Source organism: Onychostoma macrolepis, chromosome 04, assembly GCF_012432095.1.
Source record: "Onychostoma macrolepis isolate SWU-2019 chromosome 04, ASM1243209v1, whole genome shotgun sequence".
In the NCBI taxonomy this organism is placed as follows: Eukaryota; Metazoa; Chordata; class Actinopteri; order Cypriniformes; family Cyprinidae; genus Onychostoma; species Onychostoma macrolepis.
In genome coordinates, this window is record NC_081158.1 from 23,489,782 (window position 1) to 23,507,321 (window position 17,540).

Here is a 17,540-nt window from a genome sequence, read left to right on the forward strand (position 1 = left end):
GTTTGTCTAGGTTATTTTAAAAAAACAATGTACTACATATATATATCTCTCTCCACCCGGCTGTAGCGGCCCACTCCCCCGTTGCCCCCAGCAATGGAAGATGAGGAAAAGAGTTGCGGACCATCAGGCCTGTGGGAGGCGCTCACTCCCTGCAACGGCTGCAGAAACCTGGGCTTTTCTCAGGTACACACACTTCCCATCCTTATAATGCAGCTATGGACCCCTTGGTGGATAAAGAATTTGTAAATATTGTAGACATTAAAATGTAATAATAATAATACAGAAACCAGTCAATTAATATATAAAATGTATTTATTTATTTATTTCATATTAAAATAATGTAATATTTTATTTATTGTTATTTTTAATTGTTTATTTAGCAATGTTATTATTGTTTATTTCGGTTTATTTGATATATTTGTATACTTTGTGATTCATTCCTAATTTCTTTTTATTTTTAGTATTTTTTTTCAGCATTTTCTGCAATTTCTGTATTTTGTATGCATAAAGTACACAAAATAACCAAGTAAATATTATAATAATTATACTAATTATTGTTATAATTATAATATTGTAATATAAGAATATATATTTAAGTAATAAATCTAAACAAATTCTTATAACAACTTTATTACATATTTGTCCATTTATTTATCTATATGAAAAGATTTTTATATTTTGTATACACATAAATTACATGATTATATAATACTGTATATACCAATTATATAATTTGTATATAATACATATTTATACACATACATGTGTGTGTGTGTGTGTGTGTGTGTGTGTGTGTGTGTGTGTGTGTGTGTGTAGTGCCTTTACAGTTGTTTGTTGATGGGTATGAATACTTTTGCAAGGCACTTCATAAATATATAGAATGCAAACTTAATTTCTGTTTTCTATAAATTTTAAAATATTTTACAACAGTGTATTGAAATTAAACTAATTAATTGGTTAATGCCATACTCTTCCTATTATTTCACTCATCAAAGCTTTTTAACTTGTTTATTTTAATATTTATGTTCGTTCTCATGGCCAAATGCAAGATAAAACAGGTACGTCCATTGTATGAAGTGTCATGTTACTATGGAAACTTTAGCCAACTAACCCGTGAAGGTCTTCAAAGACTTCCTGGGCATCTACAAAAATTTACTTTTAATCTTTAATTCTGGGTATGGATAAAAAGATGGATAAGGAAATATTGTTGGTTGTATTGAGGGTTTGGCTTTCATAATGCCAGGATGAGCAAGAGGGATTCCCGTCCCTCAGACAGGAAGTCTAATTATTCCACAGGAAGTGTAATCGTGTCACACGCTGATCCGCCCACCTGCGCCATTTGAGGAGACCTCACCGCTACCATGGAAACAGGCATAGGCTGGGGGAGGGGAGACTCCAGCTCCAGGAAGTGTTGGGGTTCCTTGGACTGCGTGTCATACTTCTGCACCCACAAACCTGTCCTGAACTCCGTCACTGGCTCTCCTCCGCAGGGAGAGAGATGCACGTGGATTCCGAGGGGTTCTCGTAGTTGCTAGGAGACACAGAATTCATAAAGTGCAAGGCGTGGGATATCCACCCACTTCCCAATTGACAGATCTGAGTCTCCATCAAAACAGGTGCGTCACAGCACTGCGCAATAACATCCAGAGAAAACATCCAGCGATAGAGAGAGAGAGAGAGAGAGACTGGCTATCGGCCTCTGCTTTCTCATTCAAGCTGTTCTCCAGCATTCCTCTGCCTCTCTTTTTTATTTTTCTATCCATTCTTGTTTTCACCATTCGTCTTTTCCTGTTATGTCATGTATTTGCGTATTTAGAATCGGGCCTGTGTTTGTTTGTTTTCATTGGTTTGTACTGTTTTTTTCCTGCCTCAATTCCCAATGCTGCAGTCAGCAAACATGCTTTTAATGTTTATGCCGAAAACGTCTTATGATTCCAGATCAGAGTAAGCGCTCCCATCAGTAGCATCTGCTTTGCAGTGGTTTTCTCTGCAGATGAAATTACTGTTTACAAACAAACACTCTGTGGCGACACTTCTGGATTGTTTTGGCAACCCGGAAAAGAGCTCTTTTAGGTTGGGACTACAATATAATTGAATTGTAAATGACTGAAAAAGCTCCACAATATATACAGGTATATGTGCTATGGCTGTGTTGACTCTTTAGGAATAGATATGACAATAAAAATGAATAAAAATATTGCATTCTTTCTTAATGTAGTTAATAACTTTTACAGACAATAGTTAAGTCTGATCAAGTCTGATTAAATCTGATAGTTAAACTTAAGACACATCACAATAGGTATTTTTGCTTTAATGCATCACATTTCTTATTCGTTTAGGAGCCAGTTCTCACTATTAACTAGTTGCTGATTAGCATGCCTGTTATTAACATATCGGCTATTTATTAGTACTTATAAAGCACATATTCTGCATGAAAATTCAGCTTTTCCATCACAGGAATTAATTACATTTTAAAATACAGTACATTACAATAGAAAACATCTATTTTAAACTGTAACAAAATTCACAGTATTGCTGTATTGATCAAATAAATGCAGCCTTGGTGAGAAAAAAGAACCTTCTTTTAAAAACATTAAAATTTTTATCAGCTACAAACTTTTGAACAGCAATGTATATAAAATGCTATAAAAACAGATCAGTAAAACCATTGCACTAATGACTGCCATCACTATTCCAAAGGATCTGGAATTCCGGTTGCTTCTTATTATCCTAATAATTTAATCTACTGTTATCCACAGTTTGCATAAAACATCTCTATTACGCCTAAATTACTGCATTTCATTGCTTTTATAGGAGTAATTTCATTGGTCTTGTCCAGCTCAATGACTTTGTGCTCTTACAAAAGCCACTAATTATAGCTAATTAAGAGCTCCGGGAAGTGAAGTTTTTCATGCGTATTGTCCGTTTTAATTGAACAGAATGGCTTTATATGTGTGTGTGAGTTGTATTAGAGTAAACTTATGTCCCTGGCTCTCACTGACTGCCCAGTGTGATTTAGGAGCCGAGTCGGGCCGCCGCTCGCTGTGTTTAATAGATCACTCTGAAAACCGTGCCGGGATAAGAATCCTAAACGACTGCTTGTATTTTATGAGCCGTTTAGAGCCAAATGCAGGAGATGGAGCGAGGACGGGTTATACTGCATATAAATATACAGCCTTCATAAAGCTGGATTCAACATGAACGTCTTATTAATGGATGAGTTATACAAATATAAAGTTGTTGTAAGAGTGATTTGAGCAATAAAAGTTATTCACCACCAAGTGAATGCTTTTGTTTGTGCAGTTGTGCTCTTGAAACCAATTTAGTGTGTGGCATTAAAATTGAATGAACAACCACCGTAATTGCTTCCGCTGTTCTTGGTGAGTTTTGATGTCGTCTCTGAATCTCCATCGTTGTTGAGAGCTTGGATTACTCACATGGGCGCTGTGATAATATAAAGGAAAGCCATGACTGTAGTTATTCCAAAGCAGCGGGCTCCCTTGAGTGATTGCATTAAATGTTTCCTCTGTCATATTTGTTTTAATCTTCATCCTCCTCCTCCTCCTCTCCCACAGTGTGGCATAATCTCTTTTGTATATCCGTGACTCATGTTTAAAATCTCAGAACCCCAGCGGTGGCTTCATCTACCGAGAAGGTTTCCGCGCTTCCTCCTAGGTGCTGAGAGATAATTAGGGCAGCTAATTAATGTTAACGTCTCGCAGACTATGCAGGCTGTGCGTGATAAGATGATGACGGCTTGTCCTGCATAAGAAAGTTCTCATGAGGACTCAAAGCTCAGAATGCCTCCGGTCTCCCTACTGGCCCTTTGTGAGTGTGTTTGGTTAACTAGCCGAGTTTTTCCTACTTGTCTGGCTTTTTAAAATTATCTGTCACTCTGTCCTCATTCTCATGTCTTATTAGTTTACTTTTAAAAGTTAATGCCAGTTTTTTTGGGGTTTTTTTTTTAGGAAAACAGAATGAAACTACTGATGACTCATCCTGCACTAAACAGATTTTGATCCAATCAGAGGCTCTCCAAAATGAGAATGCCCCATCTCTAGTTGTAGTGATTAGCAAGTGGGAAAACATTGTATTTTTTTTTTCATTTATTTTGTTGATCATGTTAGCAAAATTAGTATATCAGACACTAAATATAGGTAAAAAGCTGAATCAAATCAAAGATATACTTTTGCCTCAGAGGAAAATTTTGCTTTAGCCCTTACAGACTCCATGAAATCAAAATTTTGGCTTTTAGCTTTTATGTTTTCTATGTATTTGTGGACTTTGGTTCTCACCATCAACCTGCCAGGGACTGCAGATGAGAATTAGCCTGAATGGCTAAATCTGGCACATTTTATTGTCCCTCTCAAAATAAAAATAAAGAAATAGTCTATGCCTGATTTGAAGCCATCTACAGTGGGGCAAAACAGTATGTAGTCAGCCACCAATTGTGCAAGTTCTCCCACTTAAAAAGATGAGAGAGGCCTGTAATTTTCATCATAGGTATACCTCAACTATGAGAGACAAAATGAGAAAAATAAATCCAGAAGGATTTTTAAAGAATTAATTGGTAAATTCCTCTGTAAAATAAGTATTTGGTCACCTACAAACAAGCAAGATTTCTGGCTCTCACAGACCTGTAACTTCTTCTTTAAGAGGCTCCTCTGTCCTCCACTCGTTACCTGTATTAATGGCATCTGTTTGAACTCGTTATCAGTATAAAAGACACCTGTCCACAACCTCAAACAGTCCAACTCCAAACTCCACCATGGCCAAGACCAAAGAGCTGTCAAAGGACACCAGAAACAAAATTGTAGACCTGCACCAGGCTGGGAAGACTGAATCTGCAATAGGTAAGCAGCTTGGTGTGAAGAAATCAACTGTGGGAGCAATTATTAGAAAATGGAAGACATACAAGACTGATAATCTCCCTCGATCTGGGGCTCCACGCAAGATCTCACCCGTGGGGTCAAAATGATCACAAGAACTGTGAGCAAAATCCCAGAACCACACGGGGACCTAGTGAATGACCTGCAGAGAGCTGGGACCAAAGTAACAAAGGCCTCAAATCCTGCAGTGCCAGACGTGTCCCCCTGCTTAAGCCAGTACATGTCCGGGCCCGTCTGAAGTTTGCTAGAGAGCATTTGGATGATCCAGAAGAGGATTGAGAGAATGTCATATGGTCAGATGAAACCAAAATAGAACTTTTTGGTAAAAACTCAACTTGTCGTGTTTGGAGGAGAAAGAATGCTGAGTTGCATCCAAAGAACACCATACCTACTGTGAAGCATGGGGGTGGAAACATCATGCTTTGGGGCTGTTTTTCTGCAAAGGGACCAGAACGAAACAGTCCGTGTAAACGAAAGAATAAATGGGGCCATGTATCATGAGATTTTGAGTGAAAACCTCCTTCCATCAGCAAGGGCATTGAAGATGAAACGTGGCTGGGTCTTTTAGCATGACAATGATCCCAAACACAACGCCCGGGCAACGAAGGAGTGGCTTCGTAAGAAGCATTTCAAGGTCCTGGAGTGGCCTAGCCAGTCTCCAGATCTCAACCCCATCGAAAATCTTTGGAGGGAGTTGAAAGTCCGTGTTGCCCAGCGACAGCCCCAAAACATTACTGCTCTAGAGGAGAAAATACCAGCAACAGTGTGTGAAAACCTTGTGAAGACTTACAGAAAACGTTTGACCTCTGTCATTGCCAACAAAGGGTATATAACAAAGTATTGAGATGAAATTTTGTTATTGACCAAATACTTATTTTCCACCATAATTTGCAAATAAATTTTTTAAAAATCCTACAATGTGATTTTCTGGATTTTTTTTTTCTCATTTTGTCTCTCATAGTTGAGGTATACCTATGATGAAAATTACAGGCCTCTCTCATCTTTTTAAGTGGGAGAACTTGCACAACTGGTGGCTGACTAAATACTTTTTTGCCCCACTGTATATGGCTATTTTATTTTATTTTATGTCTGTTAGCTTTTAATTCATCTATTTGTTAGTTTGCTTTTAAAAATTAATACTGTGGATTCATTTATACTCTGGATTTTTTTTCAGATTTATTTCTTAATGTGAAATGCTAAAAGGCGGTTAATGTTCTCAGGCCAATCATCATTTACAGGTGTGGAAGGTTAATTTTGGATCCTAGTTGTTAGCATTCACTGACTAAGGGAGAAGTCGACATAGGGGACATTCACTGACATAGAGAGTCGGACTCGTAATACAAAGGTTGCGAGTTCGAGTCTTGGGCCGGCAGGAATTGTAGGTGGGGGGAGTGAATGTACAGCGCTCTCTCCACCTTCAATACCTCGACTGAGGTGCCCTTGAGCAAGGCACCAAACCACCAACTGCGTTGCAGCATAAATGGCTGCCCACTGCTCTGGGTGTGTATTCACGGTGTGTGTGTGTGTTCACTGCTGTGTGTGTGCACTTTGGATGGGTTAAATGCAGAGCATACTTGGCTGTATGTCACGTCACTTTTTTTTAAACAAGCCTTCAAAACCGGTAGTCGTCTGAGTATTTGGGCTTTGACCTGCGGATGCACCCTTCTGTGTTTTCTCATCCCTATGGATTGAGCCGGTGTGCGAAGTTCATAGTTACATCGGGAGCAGGTGCTATATGTGTAAAGGTGTTTATTAGGAGAAGGGAATAACAGAAGTCAGGCATTTTTATGAAAGTCATAAGGGATTTCCATGTCTGTCTGCTAATTTTCTCTTTTCTTCCTGTATTCTCTTTCCCCAACTCTCTGTTTTCTCTCTCTTTCTATCATCTCTCGCACCGTTATATGTCAGGCAGAATGAGATTATTTTGGCTGGAAGTTTTTTAGTGAGAAAATGGCTGTCTCGAACAGGCTACTTTATCTTGCTGATGTTATTTATTTGTAGTTCCTTCGTTTTCCCGCTTATTGTTTGTTCGGTTTATAATGAAGCCTCGCTGTGAAGCATATTGCAACAAAATTGTGTAAGCCTGAGGCTTGTCTGTATCAGTGAACTTTTGTGACTTCCTTCCCCCCACCGGTATCATCTCTGCATGCAAAGCCCTCCTCTAAAGCACATGACCAAACTTATCTTCCCTTTCTCGGTTTATATCAATCCCTCTATCTGTTCTGAGAAGGTCTCTGAGGGCCTTTTATGCTGTGGGGTCCTCCTCCAAAATATGCAGAGCTCAGATTAGAACAGCACAGGAAATGACAGTGGCCATTCAGATCAGATACTGTATCAACTGAGAAACAGCAGTGACAGAACTCTGGATAAATGTGAAGAAAACCAAAGGAAATAAAGTGAAAAGAACTGATTAAAGAAGAAAACGAGAAAGGGAGGAAGACAGGAATTAAGCCGACTGTAAAGCCTGTCAGGCCCCAGTCACATGTGTGGCTGAAGATTGCAGACGTGACTGAGGGCCGTCCAGGCAGATTTCCTATTTGGATCCAAGTGCAGCAACTGCAGCCCTGCATCAGCACGCTAATTACTGACCTGAACCGCTTCTGTTTGTTTTGTAGTCTTCCTTTTCAGAGAGAAAAAAAAAAATGAAGTTCCTGTCTCTGCTGTCAGAGAGAGGCAGAGAGAGAGAACAAGAGTTGTAGTGTCCTCGGACAGTCAGGCGCTGCGGGGTCATTTTGTTCGTACGCCGAAGGGTTGACATTTTTACAGTTACTGTGAAGAAAATCTGGATCCGCAAGAGATAAACAGGTACTGATCTATTTTATTGTAAGTGTGAAGTCTATGCTTTGTGTGTGAACGAGCTTAATTATAACATTGTCAACATTGTCTGTAGAAAAGGCCTAAAACTTTATTGACAAATAGTATTATTGTTTTTTAAATGAGTATGAACATAATTATCAAAATTAATTATAATTTTAATATATGTTTTATTTTAGTAATTATATTGTTTATTGTTATTACCAGCATTCTCGTTATTTATGAATTATTTATTACATTTTTCCAATTCTAAAAATGCTAAAAGTTGTCTTCTGGGTTATTTCATAGTCATATTATTTCACCAGCGGTATAGCTGGAGAATCGTCATCCATAACTTTGCTGTAGTTTTTTCTCATACTGTGTGGCCAGTGGGTAGTTTCCTGTGTAAGCGTGTGCGCGCTAGCGTACAACGCAGGAAACTACTGATTCAAAGGCCGACCATTTCCCCTCCTTCCTGCTCTCTAAGTATTTTCCTCGGCGTGTGCCTGACTCCTCTATCCTGCCCCACCACACTATTAAAACTGACACATAAAGTCCAAAAGTAAGTTCTTGTGAATGCGGCTTTGATCTCTCTCTGTCTTTCTCACCTCTCTAATATTCTGTCTGTTGATTTCTCTGTATGACTCTCTGGAGCGCTTCTGTTCTTCCTGACGAGCTTCATTCAGTGTGCCTTCACAAATTAAGAGAGAGGGGAAAACCATCATTAGAGGAGTTGGTAGAAGAGGAGAAATGCGCAGACAGTTTGCATGGGAAGGGGCAATGGAAGATGAGATAAAGATCTGAAGGCACATTCCTAACCCTAAGTTTTAAACTTCAGCATGTAACTTCTCACTTGTGGGTGGACTTTTTGACTTTGGCCTGTAATCAACGACCTAGCAACCACCCAGAATACCCTAACATCGTGGAACTGACTTTTCCAAGTACCACTCAAAATTTCTTCAGAAAACATAAAAAAACTAATTGTAAAACAGTAGCCACATTTCACACATTTCAACAGTTCTAAAATCAATATTGAATTTGCCTATCTAAATTTAGAGTCTAAAGATAAAATTGAATGCAGCGTCTTTAACCCTCTGCGCACCAGCGCATTCACTTTCAGTTTTTCCTGATTCTCAGAGAAACCTTAAATACTCAGATACAGATAAGACTAAAATCAATCGAATCTAAAAAGGGCCTACTTTCATTTGTGTACACTGACAATAACAACAAAACATTGTGCTTTTACAAAATAAACAAAACAAACAGGGTGCACTTTCTGCCATCTAGGTCTCCGTGAGCAACTTTCTACGCATCACAAACTCAGCGAATATTTGACAGAGACCTGAGAAATATGTCTATAAAAAGCTTGTGTGTCTACTTTTAAATGAACGAATTCAAATCGAAAACGAATTTTCTCTGATTATGTATTTAGTATGAAACTAAAGCGAGGTACAGTCTTTCCCGTATCTGAGCTTGAAGTGTCTACTTTTAAATGAACGAATTCAAATCGAAAATGAATATTCCTGATTATGTAATCCATATGAAAGCGAAGTACAGTCTTTCCCGTATCTGAAAGCTTGAAATGTCTACTTTTAAATTGAACAAATTCAAATCGAAAACGAATATTCTCTGATTATGTAATCAGTATGAAACTAAAGCGAGGTACAGTCTTTGAGGAATGAGGAATTTTCCTCAGAAGAACTGCTCGATCTGACACGGCTTTATTCAGCAGAGAAGATCATTTATGTAATTTATTCTTACCTTACCTACATTAGTTAACGTGTTATTTTTACATAAACCTGTACGGATTTTACTAGTTGGGCTTTTCCTGAACATCTTGACAAACTTTAAATGTATTGTTTAACTTTTCTTAAGCTTTTTTGTTATTCAGATATTTTGTTTATATTTTTATTCTATTTTTTAACTAAAGAAGGTTACATTTTTTTTTATAAAAATGTTTAAGTATTACAGTTGTTTTAAAGCTAAAAGGCTAAACTATTCTATGTTTGACTCAAATTGAAAGAATAAAGAGTTTAATTTCTATTAAGGTTTATAGGGATTTTAAGATGTAGCCTAATTAGCGATTTGAAAAATTATGTTACTTATTGAGTAACTAAGTTACTTTTCAGACAGAGTAATTAGTAAAGTAATTTAAATACAATATTGATGATGTAATTAGTAATAGTAATTAATTACTTTTTGAAAGTAACTTACCCAACACTGCTTAGTACCCACTTAGCAACACCCTTGTGAACACAATGAAGACACTTAACACAACAAACACCCTAGCCATGCCCTAGCAACTACTCACAACAATCTAGCATCATGGAGACAACCTTTGCATGGGCAAGCACCACTTACAATCACCTAACAACACCCTAGCAATCACCCAGAAATTGCAAAAGCTGGTTGATAATTTTGCCTCAGGCAATCACCCAGAACACCCTGGCATTATGGAGATGACTTCTGCACAGGCACATAACACTCACAGTCGCCTAGCAACACGCTAGTAACTTCAGTAAACATCTTATCAATGCACTCATAACCACAACAGACATCCTAGCAACCCCCTAGAAATGACCTGTAACTACCCACAGCAATCTTTTGAATGTGCCTGCACCACTCACAATCATGTAGCAATGGCTAGTTACCAGCCAGACCACTCTAGTAACCACCTAAAAACCATAATATACACCCTAGTAACATCCTAGTAATCACAATCAACACCATAGCAACCACCTAGCAATGACCTAGCATCTACTTAAACAGTCTAGCATCATGGAGGCAACTTGTGTTGGCAGGCACCACTCATAAACACCTATAAAGGCTCTAGTAACAAGCCAGACCACTCGAGTAACCCCCTAGTAACCATAATAAACACAGTATCCTAATACCAGCCAGACCACTCTAGTAACCACCTAAATATCATAATAAACTCCCTAGTAACACCCTAGTAATGACAATCAACACCATAGTAACCAACTAGCAATGACCTAGCAACTACTTAAACAATCTGGTATCATAGAGACAACTTGCATGGGCAAACAATTGCCTAGAAATGCTCTAGTAACAAGCCAGACCACTCCAGTAACCCCCTAGAAACTGCAGTAAACACCCTAGTAACGACATTCAACACCATAGTAACCACCTAGCAATGCCCTACTCACAGCAATCTAGGACCATGGAGGAAACATGCATGGGCAAGCACCGCTCACAATTGGCTAGAAATGCACTAGTAACCAGCCAGAGCACTCTTGTAACCACCTACAAACTACAGTAGACACCCTAGTAATGCTGTAGTAACGGCAATCAACACTATAGCAAATATCTAGCAATGCCCTGGCAGCTGCCTACCACAATGTATGGTCTTGGAGGCGACTTTTGCACGGGCAAGCACCACTCCTGCTCACTGCTATAAACTTCCTTTTCGCACAACCCTTTGATTCACAAGTAGAAGCTAGTTAGCTTTTTGTTTATGAATAAACATACCCACACTAATACATACTGAACCATGTTTATATACGTTTTAAACCACCTGTGTCTGAGTGTGTGTGGAGAGTGAGTGTTTAATTTACTCTTAACCAAGACCTGATCTTGAGTGTCTGTATGGAATTAACTGATCAGCTGTATCGTAGACAAATCAGGAGAGAAACCGAGAAAGAGACAAAGGTCTTTCTTTCAATCCCATGTGAAAAATCGCTCTGCACCTGTGCCCGGCACATGATGGATGTGTCTAATGCTTGCTGGGTGATGCAGGATTTGGGACTGACAGGTAGAGTAATAGTCGTCTTAGAAGAAATCGATGGGGTTCATGGGAAATAAGTGCGATGACAATGGGGGCAGCTTGGCCTGTGCTATGTTTACTTTGAGGGATGGTTGCCCTCACACGCCTGCTGTGTTGCACCCATGAAGACAAACAGGCAGCAGGAGGTGATGGCAATGTTTCATTGAAGATGATAGAGCAGGGTGTCATGGATGGATGTTTATCCCTGTCAGTTGGCGCGTGAGACAGAACGGTCGATTTTCTTTGGAGAGAAGCTCTCAATTGGATGCTGAGTGTTTTTTCACACACGAAAAAACTTGGTGCCTTTTTATAGTTGATGTGTAATTTTTTTGATTTCTGTCTATCCACCCATCCATCTTTTGACTCTGGTTTGTGTTATGTTGTTTGTGTGCAGGACAAGCGATGTGCTGAAATTGCCCATTCTCCATCATTGGATGTGTTTTTACCAGAAGATGAGGACAACCCTTACGAGTCAGTGGCTACAGCTGTCACACGCAAACCCTGCTCTCTGGACATCCACCTCCACAATGCCTGTCCTCGCAACGGTTAGTAACTTCAAATCAATAAAAACTAATAAAATCAATGAAAACTAAATGAAAACTAAAATGAAAAAATATAGCATTCTTCTTCTTCTTAGTATTATTATTAATAATAATAGTAATAAAAATGATAACCATCATAATAATTTCTTTATTTTTATTTTTGCACTTCTCAGAATCTACTAATTTTACAATGGATACAATAATTATAATAATGATTCTTATTCTTATTGTTTTTATTATCTAAATATGTATAAATGCTTCACAAACCATTATTATATCATCATATCATATCATATCATATCACATGTAGCTCCATCCAGCTCTAAAACACCTGCCTGGAGGTTTATAGTAATCCTGAAGACCATCATTAGTTGGTTCAGGTGTATTTATTTGTGTTTGGACAGTGGACAGCGGCCCTCCAGGAACTGAGTTGGACACCCCTGTATTATAACGTACCCCTTGTGAAAAATAAATATACTAAAATGTATTTGCAATACATTTATTTCATGTTAAGTATACTACAATACATTTACATATTTATGTACTTATTAGTACTATTGTACTATTAGTATACTAAACTGGTATAAGTCTGCTAAATTGGAACAGCTAATTTTGTACTTAATGTACTTTAATTATGCTGTAGTAGTGCTGAAGTTCAACTAAAGGTATACTGAAGTATATTTGATTGTGATAATATGGCACTATTGCAAGTATACTCTAAATATCTTGCATTTAAAGACTGATATTGTTCAAAGATCATACAGTCCTCATCAACAGTGATATTAAAATGCATATAGGCTTAATACTAAGAAATGTACATTGTGCACAAGTAGTACTTCAAATAAAGTTGAATTATAATTTTTAATAGTTTCGAAATATACTTAGTATGAAATAAATGTATTTTAAATATGTTACTTTTTTTTACTGGGGATATTCTAGCATATTATATTATAGCATATTATAAATATTTCACAAAACAGCTGTCTGTGCTTAATTTTTAGACCAATAAGAACATTGGGCCCCATGGCACCCCCTCCTCTTGTTTAGGTAGATGAGTGTAGTGCTGGGATACCGCAGTTCTTTCCTTTGGCATCATTCCTGCGGTAAGAGTAAGGGTTGTCGTGGAAACAGCTTTAGCCTTACCCAGAGAGGTTGGTGAGTCACCTACAAGTTGTCATGGAGACACAGCGAGCCGTGTTGCCTGTAGGCCAGTGATTCACACCTGATGCAGCCGCAGCCGCTGTTGATCTCGCAGACGACTCTATTAATGTAGCAGCACAGTCCTGCGGGACTTCACTTCATCTGTGTGTGTGTGTGTGTTTTATGAAACTATTTCCTGTGTTACTGTACTGTAACCCTCTGTTGGTGCTTATGCGGATGTTTGCGTGAACATTTGTGGATTTTGACCAGCTCTATTTTTGGCCTCTCGATATCTCCACAAGCATGAAATCACAGCTTGCAGGACTCTTTTCTCTGCCTGATTATAGTCAACACTGCAGGAAAGCACAGGACCAATCAAAACACTCGCACCGGTATATCCGAGAATAAATAGAGATGCTTGCACATCACCGTTATGACGGGATAATCACTGTGTTGGGTTGAATGAATTCATGGTCTCCAAGGACAAATTTTTTAGAGTGCATTTTGATTTCATGTTGCCTGAAGGCGAAGTTTGCAGTTTTTCTCATTTCTGTCACAGCTGAATGTGCAAGTAATAAGAGAAAGAGAAATATGTGCTCATAGTTCACCTCTCTTGGCCATATCCTGTGTGAGTCTATGCAAGAATGTTAACCATGACTGGTAAATAATGACTTGCATCCAACAAAGCGATTGTGAAATGTTTGGTAAGACTAAAGCAATATTTTTTTAAAATGAAAAGATCATGGAAGATGATCATGAAAGCTAACTTTTAAACTCAACAGGCAACAGGAAACAAGGTGGGAAACTTTAACTGACTGATGTCCTTTAGGTGTCATCTAGGTATCCATTTCCACCCAACTTTTGCAACAGTATTGTGTTATGTTGCACGATCACACTGACTGTGTACGATTTGCTGAGGATTTATTAAGTGACAGCTTGTCAAAAACAGGATTTAGGTGGAAAGAATCAAGATATGGCTCAGCATAAGTCCTGTTACATCTGCTTTGGTGTGTCTTTTCCTGTTTATTTATCTCTTCTATGTCCCTATCTTCTGTCTGTCCCCTCCTTTTCTTCTTCCTCTTTTTTTTTTACTTAAATGAGCAAGTCGTGCTCAATTACGGTCACATGTGATGAGCCCAATGTAAGACTTTTTTCCAGTATGTGGCCTCAGATTACAGTAGTTCAGCTGTCTCCAGTCCTTTTAAAATAATTCTTTATTTTAATTTATTTAATTTTAATCAGAAATGCGTCAGTGCTTTGGCCAATGTGGTGGGGTGAATGAAGACATGGACATAAATACAATATAAATAAATTAAACATAAATTCAATTCATATATATTTTATATATTACTTTATTCAACAATAATACGAAATGTATTTAATTATTGCTTTATTTTGTTTACTTTTATTCACTGGAAGTACCAACGGGTCCAAGCAGGGTGTTGTTCAGTGAATCCATCAGTCAATCTAAAATGTACAATATAGTAGAAGAATCTCTGGCAGTTGCGTCATTGAATTTGGTAGGTGTGCCACCAAAACTGCACATAATAATATGTTTGGATATCCATATTTCTGTGCAACTGGAGTAATGGCCTGCTAATCTTTCAGCATCTGTGTCTGAAGAGTCTCGGTGTTCCCATAGCTCCTATGTGCCTCTTTCTCCCTCAGAAATGCTCAGAGAGGTTAATGGCTAATGGCTGAAAGAGTAAAACACAAGTCGAGTTCATCCCCAGCTTCCTGCCCATTACCAACAGGGTCAAGCCCCACTGAGCTTCCTACCACAGTCACAGATCCGCCCGCTGTTATCACAAAAACAGCTGCGAGCAGTTTTGACAATCATACTCTTTCCCACCAGCTCCGTTAGGATCTCTCACTCTCACATGCACTCGTGCGATCCCTCCACCGAGGACGGGTTTTTTGATCCACCGCGAACATTGTTTTAAATGGGACTCTGACAGGCGTCAATAAAGAAAGTACAAATAGAAGCATGTGTGCAAGCGACAATCGAGTCTGCCATTTTGTTTCAATTATTAACGCCGCTCAGTTTAGTGGTTCATGAATATTCCGCCATCATTTGCATACTAGAGGAACCGAGCTCGTCAGTATTCATGACACTGGTGTTTGAAGGGAAGAAATGAGCCGCGTGTAGAAGTGTGTGTCCGTGTGGACCCAACTGACTTAATGGTATTTCTGTAATTCATTAGTCTGCTCAGCATTCACCATGAATGCAGAATATCATTTTTTCATATAATTTCAGTGTCAGTCTATAAGGCTGACATATGTTGGTTAAAGTACTTGTGTATGAGTGAGATGAAGTCTGAAATATTCAGAAAAGAGTGTGTCTTATCTCTGAGCCACAGTGGTGGGTTTATTGTGAAACATGCTAAGGTTTCAAATGTGTGCGAAGACAGGAACAAACACCATCAAGCATGATATATGATTACCCAAGGCCCGTTTAAATGGTTTTAACACCGATGGTTTCTTTTATTTTCTTTCCCAGACATGCATTTACCTTGCTAACTAAATGAGGACATACCATAGTCATCTATTGTTTTTATATAAAGCTAGTTGTAAGTACGTCTTATTTACCCACCCTTAGGTTGTTCTGAATATGCATGAAACCCAAATATATACGTTGTTCCTTTCAACACAAGGTGGAATTTTGAAGAATATAAATATAAATATATTATAAATATTATAAATATAAATATTAGATGAAAAACTTAAGGAACGAAAATTATGAATTACTAAAATGACTAAAACTGCTATAAAAGTAAACTAAAGCTAAATAGAATACAAACAAACAAAAACAAATACAATTTTAATATTAATAAATAAATAAATATTAACTATAATAATATTTAAATAATACTAAAATATCACTGCTCCAAAAGGTTAAAAAAATCTGCTAAATAAATTACGGAAGTGGTTCATATAATTTGTGCATTATATATAAGGTCTTCAAGCAAATAGAAATACAAGTCATTATTTATTTAAAATCCCAGCTCTCCTGGAGTTCTTCTGGGGGGCTCACAATTCTGGCTTTTTTTCTCGCAATTGTGAGTTTACATCTTGCAATTGCAGTTATAAAATCAGAATTGTGAGATATAAACCCGTGAAATTGTGAGTGTATATCTCACAATTGTGACTTTTTCTCAGAATTACAAGTTTATATCTAATAATTCTGACTTCATGTCTCAGAATTGAGAGAAAAGATGTCAGGATTGTGAGATAAAAACTCATTTACCTTTTTAAATGTTTAATTCAGTGGCAGAAATGTGTTTCCATAACACTGGACATTAAAATAAGTAATAATTTGTTGTTTCAACTTTAAAAAAGTAAGTGATTTAAAATTGTACGTTCAGTTACCTTTAGTTTACTTACGTTGTAAACTTAAGTTATCTCAACAAATTAGAAGTTGTTATAACTAATTACAGCAGCCTTTTTTTTTTTTTTTTACAGATCTTGACTTCACTGACTTACTGAATCAATAATCTTTTCGCAACTCACCGGAGAGGAAGATGTTCAGTGAATTATGACTTAAATTTCAGTCTGTTGCCACATAGTACCACACTGTAAAAAAAAAAAAAAAAGTTGAGGCAACCAGCTTCAGCAGATTTTTGAGTTTGCTAAACTAATTTTTGTGGAAGATTCTCAAATTTTTGTTGTATAAACTTAAAACGACAAGTTGAGAAAACTCAAAAATCTGCTGAAGCTGGTTGCCTTGAAATTTTAAATTGGCTCAATTTTTTTTTTTTTTTTTTTTCAGTGCATAGTATTGAGGTACCAATCTATAATTTGAACAATTTTTATAATATATTTGTGGTGCTTTTTGATCATTTTTGAATCTGGAAAGCTCTGATTCTACATGGAATATTCAAAATGTTCCTTTTGTGTTAAATAGAAGAAAATTATACAAGGTTGCAATGACCCTGATGATAAAGGTGATTTTTTTTTTCTATTTTGTTCCGTCAGATTAGGATCGCTTTTGGGGACTGTTGTGTCCCTAAGTAAACATATGTGCATGCTTGGATTTGATATGTTTGATTGCCTAATTACCTGCTTGTTTACTGTTATGGTGGAATACAGGGGAAAATGATGCTTTTCGCTTTAAGTCTCTAGTGTTTTGACTATGGCAAATCTTGTTGCTCATCTCCTGCCTTTTAGTTGTCAATCAACTAATTTGAAAAACAGAAGGAAAGGAAAATGAGGAGGGTGTTGAATAAATGAATGCAGCTTGGATTTGACTCTGATTTAGTCCGCATGGATGCTGTTGGGCTTATTGACTCACTTGGTAGTCGCTCGTTTAGAGCTAACATAATCATGCCTTACTGTTTTCTGCGTTCCATCATGCAGGACTGGAGAAACAGAGATTGCACCTACAGGGATGAA

At 37.6% G+C, this 17,540-nt stretch overlaps 1 protein-coding gene across 6 annotated transcripts in view; it reads left to right on the top strand.

The window, feature by feature from the left end:
• Positions 1–17,540, top strand: part of anks1b (ankyrin repeat and sterile alpha motif domain containing 1B) — a 180,524-nt gene that overhangs the window by 64,622 nt on the left and 98,362 nt on the right. For all 6 annotated transcript variants that reach the window (XM_058772300.1, XM_058772299.1, XM_058772298.1 and 3 more), the window contains 2 exons: positions 67–183; positions 11,861–12,011. In XM_058772300.1, the coding sequence (XP_058628283.1) occupies positions 67–183; positions 11,861–12,011 (268 nt within the window). The remainder of the gene's footprint in view (positions 1–66; positions 184–11,860; positions 12,012–17,540) is intronic.